The 6,443-nt window shown below is 36.6% G+C and overlaps 1 protein-coding gene across 6 annotated transcripts; it reads right to left on the bottom strand.

Moving 5' to 3' along the window:
• Window positions 1-227: 227 nt before the first annotated feature.
• LOC100786636 (BTB/POZ and MATH domain-containing protein 3) lies at window positions 228-5,958 on the bottom strand. 6 transcript variants are annotated; one of them, XR_419311.4, is made up of 6 exons: window positions 5,184-5,954; window positions 3,694-4,039; window positions 2,855-3,131; window positions 1,040-1,329; window positions 547-616; window positions 228-435 (listed from the first exon to the last, which is right to left on the bottom strand). XR_419311.4 is itself a non-coding variant. In XM_003552724.5 (4 exons), exons 1-4 carry the CDS (start codon window positions 5,588-5,590, stop codon window positions 1,115-1,117), a joined length of 1,245 nt encoding a protein of 414 aa, XP_003552772.1. In that variant the 5' UTR covers window positions 5,591-5,953; the 3' UTR covers window positions 775-1,114. The 6 variants fall into 6 exon arrangements, 2 of the variants coding, with proteins under 2 accessions (XP_003552772.1, XP_014626434.1); XR_001386190.3 differs by having other exon boundaries at window positions 228-438; XR_419312.4 differs by lacking the exon at window positions 547-616.
• Window positions 5,959-6,443: the final 485 nt, after the last annotated feature.

Genomic DNA, 6,443 nt, shown 5'->3' on the forward strand with positions numbered 1-6,443 from the left:
CGATCACGTTCTCCATTATGGACTTCCCTGCTAAATGTTTGAAGTAAGTGTGTAACTAAGATAAACTTCCCTACCAATAAATGTGGAAAAAATGGAGAATGTTAATAATAGTGCTTTTTGTCGCGAACAATGACATTACTGATAAAAATCAGTGGTTGGATATATAAGATTGACCCAGTAGTTAAAAAAAGATGAAGAAGGAAAAAAGAAGGAAAAGAGAAGTCACGGATTCAAATCCTCCTACATTTCTAACAAAATTAACAAGTTAACATTCGTTGATAAAAATAAAAAAACTAGAGAAAATCAGAGGAAAAAAATATATAAAGAATAGGCCAATGGACCAAGCCGAATTTGATAGCTATGCCTAGCAAGCATACGAGTGTTTGCATTATCGGTTCCTTGTCTTCGGCCTAAGTTCCCTCTCAACTGCGTTCACTGCTGAAAGCAATACATTAGTACACAACAAGAAATAGTTGTAATTTAAAATTACTACCATTAGTAATTAACGCATAATAACGTTACTCAAGAGTTCTAGGTAGGATATACCATGAAATCACATCATATCCTTGGTCATTTTTTCTCCCTCCTCTATTTAAACTTTTCAGCTACTTTGTCTCTGAATCAGATACAGATAGACAAGGCTGTTTATCAGAAAATGGTGAGATGGATTTGAAAATTTTTTATATGGCAGGAAGTACCGACAGATTGAATCATAAACCCAGTGGTTCAAGTTTGGAAATTGGAACCTTCACTGGAAATCCTGACACTCGAGGATAAACAAGTTCTATCATTCATCTATTTTTTCACTTAACAAGAGTGTTTTCTTCCAAGGCGACATTATAAAAAACAAATATATCAGCTATTTACTTTTTATTAACGTCATCAAACATGATATACCCTACATTAGAACTGCTCTAATGTCAAACTACCATTGAAAATGCTGTCCAAAGTAGCCCCTTGAGACAAGGTGCGAAGGCCAGAAAACTTGACATATAAAATCTCAGGGATCAGGTGGAAATGAAAATGGTGAATCACTTACATTGACAGGACTAGGGGGTTAACTATATCACACTTTTAAGTTTTAAAGGTTGCAGATTCAGATTGTAAACTATGCTTATGTCCGCCTCCTTACTCGCCTGCCATTTGGATTAACTGATTCAGCAGCTGCCCCGTCTGCTAAATCTTGCCCATATATGCTACTGCCACTTCTCTTTCTGCTCAATGTCTGGCCTGAGTTATCATCCACTGATGCAAATGTCTCCAGCAATTCCAACAGCATTGAGGGGCAGCTCTCTTTCAAATGCACAAAAGCTTCTGACTGCATTACAGCTGCACAAGGTGTAACAATATATCACTGAAAACTCAAAGTTTGAAATTCAAGGGGCCCAAAAGGCACTAACAGTAAGGAAATAAACTCCCCAAGAGTATGAAGTGAGCCAAATTTAAGCGACAAGACACAAAAACCTGAAAGTATTTGAGTTTTTGAAAACAATACACGAAACATTTATTTCTAGAGACCCACAGACATAAAGCCAGTAACTCACTGTTAAAATCTGGATAATTGACACACCACCATTTCCTTTTATCCTAACACCAATTAATTAATAAAGAAGAAAAACGTAAGGACATTAGTCGTTGATAGGAATAGGATACCATATAAAAAAAGTACAGATAACAAAAGTGGTTAAAAAAGTTACAAGTCATATAAATTAAAATTATAAAAAAAACTACCATCAGTTGAATAAATGACATGGTACAGAAATAAAATTATCCCTCTGTATGTAGAGGGAGGAGGGGTACAAGTTTAAATTAAGTGTAAAAAGTAAATTGACAGAAGCTGCAAAAATAACAGGTTCCAACAAATAAACAAACTTACTTTCTCAAACTACAGAGTACAAGGGAGCACCAAAGGGTAAGAAAATTTCGCTTGAACTTTGAACATTAAAGTTATACACACCCTACTAACTGAATAGATGATGAAGAACTTGTTATTTGAATGAGCAATGCAGTAATCTTGTAACTAACACAGCATAGAAAAGGGCCACGTATGGCAACATCATAAGCATAACAGAACTAGATCTCTGGATGATTGTTATGTCAAGTTACAAGTTTATGGCTTTATGCCACACTGGATGACAACATATATCTAAGCCAAACACATTTTTAGCTCAAGCAAGCTCAACACATCAATAATTAGTGTTAGCTTATTCACAAAACAAGGGATAAAATTATTCATGCACGAAACCTATATAAATGTTGCATTTTATGTGCATGCACATGTGGGTGCACACAGACACATAGAGAACCACATCCTTCTCACAAAGTAGATACTTAAGTTTACTTCTATTGTTCCCTTAAATCAATATCTTTTCATTTTCCCTCTTAAACAAAGATAACTAGGGAGCATGTGGGAAGAAATCTACTAAACAATGAACAGAAATAAAAATGAAATTTAAAACCAAGCTTACAGAAGGAAGGAATGGGATTCAAAAGAATTTCAAGTTATAATTTATTTTGAATGACATTGTATATATTATGAATAATGAAAGTAGAAAATTCACATTATACTACCAAAACACAGTAACAAACTCCTCGAATTATTATTAGAAACCTAAACCATAACCCACTTAAAAGTTTTAACAGAATACCGTCGCTCATAATGTTATTTGACCATATAGCATATCAAACATCTATCCTATCAACTTAAAGAGACTAAGAGAAACAAGAAAATGTACTTAATTTGGAAAGTGTCAGGAAACATCAAGACTGCAATACACATTATGCTAATTTCCAAAAGAATCTTAAGTTGAAACAACCACGAATTTTTACGTTCATATTCTAAAACGATACGCACCTCCCAAGTTTGCAGGATTTGCAATATATTTTAAACAGATTGCCTTAAGCTGTGGACAGTGATGTTGCTCTGCCAGCGCAAGTGTTGTGGCCACATTGTCAGTATTGATTTCTTCACACAATTTTGATTCGCAAAGCAGTTTGAGCCGATCAAGATTATAGAGATCAGCAGCAGCCAAGAGATGCTGCACCATGACGGTGTATGAGCACAAGGGCATTGAGTCCATAACCTCATATATGCCAGGAAGTTTGTCAGAGTAAACAAAGAGAAGCATTGCCTGGAAAAAACAGATGAAAGGATTTTCACTTAATCAATCTGATTAACAAGATAATATGAAAGAATAATTAATTCAGTTAGAAATTGTCAGCAAGCATATAACATGATGAATACTACTACAGCTGCAGGAACTGACTATGTCTTAAAAAACCAAACACAATTTTCTGAGTATTGGAATGGAATGAGATTACAATTGACATAAACAGATCTCATTAGTCATCACTCAACAAAATACTCATGCTTAGCCATTTATTTCACATACAACATTCTCCATACTAAATGATTGCAATTTAACAAGCGAAGTTGTTAATTAAACAACTTATTTTGTTCCACCACAAAAAACTATTTCGGCAAGATACACCTAGTTCCAACCGACTGCTTCAGAAACAAAAGCAAACACAAATAGGTCAGACTCTGAAACTAAGAATAAAGAAATAATTAAAGTTTCACAGTTCATATGTCACAAATAGAGTAAGATGGCTATTTATCATGATGTAAGAACAAGCTCAATTATTTCACAGTTCAGATATTACAAATGGGAGTTAATAAGAGTTGAAAGCTACCTTGAAGATAAAGGGCTCAATATCCTCTACCACTACTTCCTCTAAGGTAGGATCCCCAACAAGCCCAAAAAACTGGGCTCTAAACACAGGAGATCGGGCTGCAAGTATCAACTTATGAGCTTTGAAGCTTTCACTTTTGACCTTGAAAAGTATGTCACAACCGACCTCAGATTCCAACAAGTCCTTAAAATCCCGGCCCATGTCTGACTGTGGCACAATAACACCCTGTTTAGATCCCTCAAAACGAGTTTTAACAACACCAACAGTGCAATGCATGACAAGGCAATCATTTTTTAGATACTCTGAGGTTTCCAGTTGTGTTCTTCTGAAGAAGCGTTTGTAACCCCTGCAATGAGCAAAGAAAAGTTAATTGCAGGAAACACCCAAGACCAGATACAACCGCATTCTGTCCACCATCCCCAAAAAATTAAGTCAAATATAGATAAATAAAATTACAATAACTATTTTTAAATGCATTGCTCCTCTCTAACTTTATATACATATAGCACACAATTCAAACCCTAAACCCCAAATAAGCCATTATTCCAAATTTACAATCAAGTCAATGACAATAACAAAAAAATAAGCAAAGAATGATGAAAAAATGCCCACCAAAAAAAAAATGTTGAAAAAATTCAAGGTACCACAAGCTGCCAGTATACTTCAACATGCAAGGACCATTCTTAAGAAGGTGATCAAAATGTTAATAACAAGAACCACCAAGACCAGAGATAAAAACCTTCTGCCCGCCAGCCCAAAAAAAAAGGCGAAATACAACCAAAATCATAAACAAATTAAGAGACTAAGTTGCCCTGTCTCAGGATTTGACTCCTTTGAAGTGAGCAGGGAACTTTAGATGATAAAGTGCATTTAAAATCATGGTTCTAAATTGCGGTCCGCAACAGCAATAATATTGCGGTTGCGGAGCTGCCCACAATCGCAGCAGCCCACAATTGCGGTGTGAATTTCAATCACACAAAATGCCACTATGCAGCCACAATGGAAGCAGAATGGAGCCACAAGGGAACTTCAACATCATTTTATTCCACTTTTTTGTTTAAAAAGACAAATATTCAGATTTCAATCTTATATTCTAACTTCTAAGTGCCAATGGTCAACTGCGTGTGGCCATATAGGATGTTGAGGGATATCAAATCTTAAAATGAATGAAAAGTTGTACTACCTTATAAATAAAAGATATAGCAATAGTTAGAACAATTACAAAAAAAATTACATTGAATGCAAATATAAAATAATTTCACGTCGCAGCGATCACAATGGTCGCAACCACAATTTAGAGAATTAATTAAATATAGTAATGCACATATATACCCAACAAATTATAAAGTTATTAAACTCTGATCATCAGTTCACATGCCAACATCACTCAATTCAGAAAACCCTAAACCCCAGAATTTCTCTATATCACCATTCCCCACAGCCAACCCGTTATTCCAAATTTCAGAATTGAGGGAATCGATGGTACCAACCACATGCTGCCTTTATACTTCAAGGTATAAGGTCCACTCTCGAGAGGGCGATCGAAATGGCTATGAACTTTATCATTCCCCTTCTCACTCTGATCCACCAGCGTCAACTTGAACAAAGCCCTAACATCGGTTCCGTCGCTAGCGAGCGCAATAAAGACCGAAACGTACATGGAATTGTCCTCAGGGTTCTTCCCATCGGGGTAGAAGTAAATAGCCCAATCGTAACCACCAACGGTGAAAGTGTCGCTCATGATGTACTTTCCAGCACCCATCCCTTTGGCCAAAGAGTAACCCTTTATCGTGAATTGGTGCGAGCCGTTCACGGTTTCGCTGATCGAACGCGAGCACGAAGAACCTTCCGAGAAGGGCTTGAAATCCCCCATCCGCTCCTCCTCCAATTCCGCCATCGCAGCAAACCCTAGCGACGGTGGTGGTGGCGCATCGATGAATGGGGCGGCGAAACCCTAATTCCCCTAGCTGGGGGTGTGGGGAATTGGAATTGGGTGAAGTGAGGGCAGAATTCGGGAAACGGAGAGAGGAGAGGAAGAAGGGAGAAACAAGTTACGTTACGAATACGAAACTTGTATTGTGTTGTGTTGTGTTGTGTTGCGGTTTGAGGTTTTAGAAAAGAAAGAAGAAATGAAGGAGTTAAAGTGAGGTTAGAGAGAGGGAGGTAACATTATTTCATAACACAACAAGGCAACATAACGAAACAAAACCCCGTTGTCGTATTTATAGGATTCTACTACTGCCAGCCACCGGTAAAACCTTGTAACACGCTACCTCACCTCACTTTCCTTTTCACACCACACCGTGCTTCACTTGCCTTGGCCTCCTGTTAAAAAAAAGGGGTAAATAGTCAAACTGAGGAGTAGAAGGTACTCACCAGTTTTCTTTTATTAAGGATATCTTCTTATTAATACTAGTAAGATATTAGTAATTTCTATCGAGCACCAAAATATATATTTTATCACTCCTTACAAAAAATTTCTTCATTTACATGATTAAGAATTAAATTTCTGATAATATATTTAAGAAACTCTGTTATTTATTACTTATTGGACTTTGTCGGGTGTAGAAACACATAATCTAATAACTACCATTAGTTTCCTAATCCTCCGTGGGCTTAGCCATAGCTCATCAGTTGTTACCCAACCAATTAACCCAATTATGTTGGTTCCAACTCTTCAGTGACATTAATTCAGCTGGTTAACTATTAAAGTGTCTTTAGCTTCTTTGAAAGGAGTTGACTCCAACTTT

Source organism: Glycine max, chromosome 18, assembly GCF_000004515.6.
Source record: "Glycine max cultivar Williams 82 chromosome 18, Glycine_max_v4.0, whole genome shotgun sequence".
NCBI classification, from domain to species: domain Eukaryota; kingdom Viridiplantae; phylum Streptophyta; class Magnoliopsida; order Fabales; family Fabaceae; genus Glycine; species Glycine max.

What these genes read in the sequence shown, in the direction of transcription:
- LOC100786636 (XM_003552724.5), bottom strand. Translation starts at nt 5,590, where the DNA reads ATGGCGGAATTGGAGGAGGAGCGGATGGGGGATTTCAAGCCCTTCTCG. An exon ending in AAGTATAAAGGCAGCATGTG is followed by an intron (nt 4,040 to 5,183) that starts GTTGGTACCATC and finishes TGCTCATTGCAG; the next exon opens with GGGTTACAAACGCTTCTTCA. An exon ending in AAATCCTGCAAACTTGGGAG is followed by an intron (nt 1,330 to 2,854) that starts GTGCGTATCGTT and finishes CACCTTGTGCAG; the next exon opens with CTGTAATGCAGTCAGAAGCT.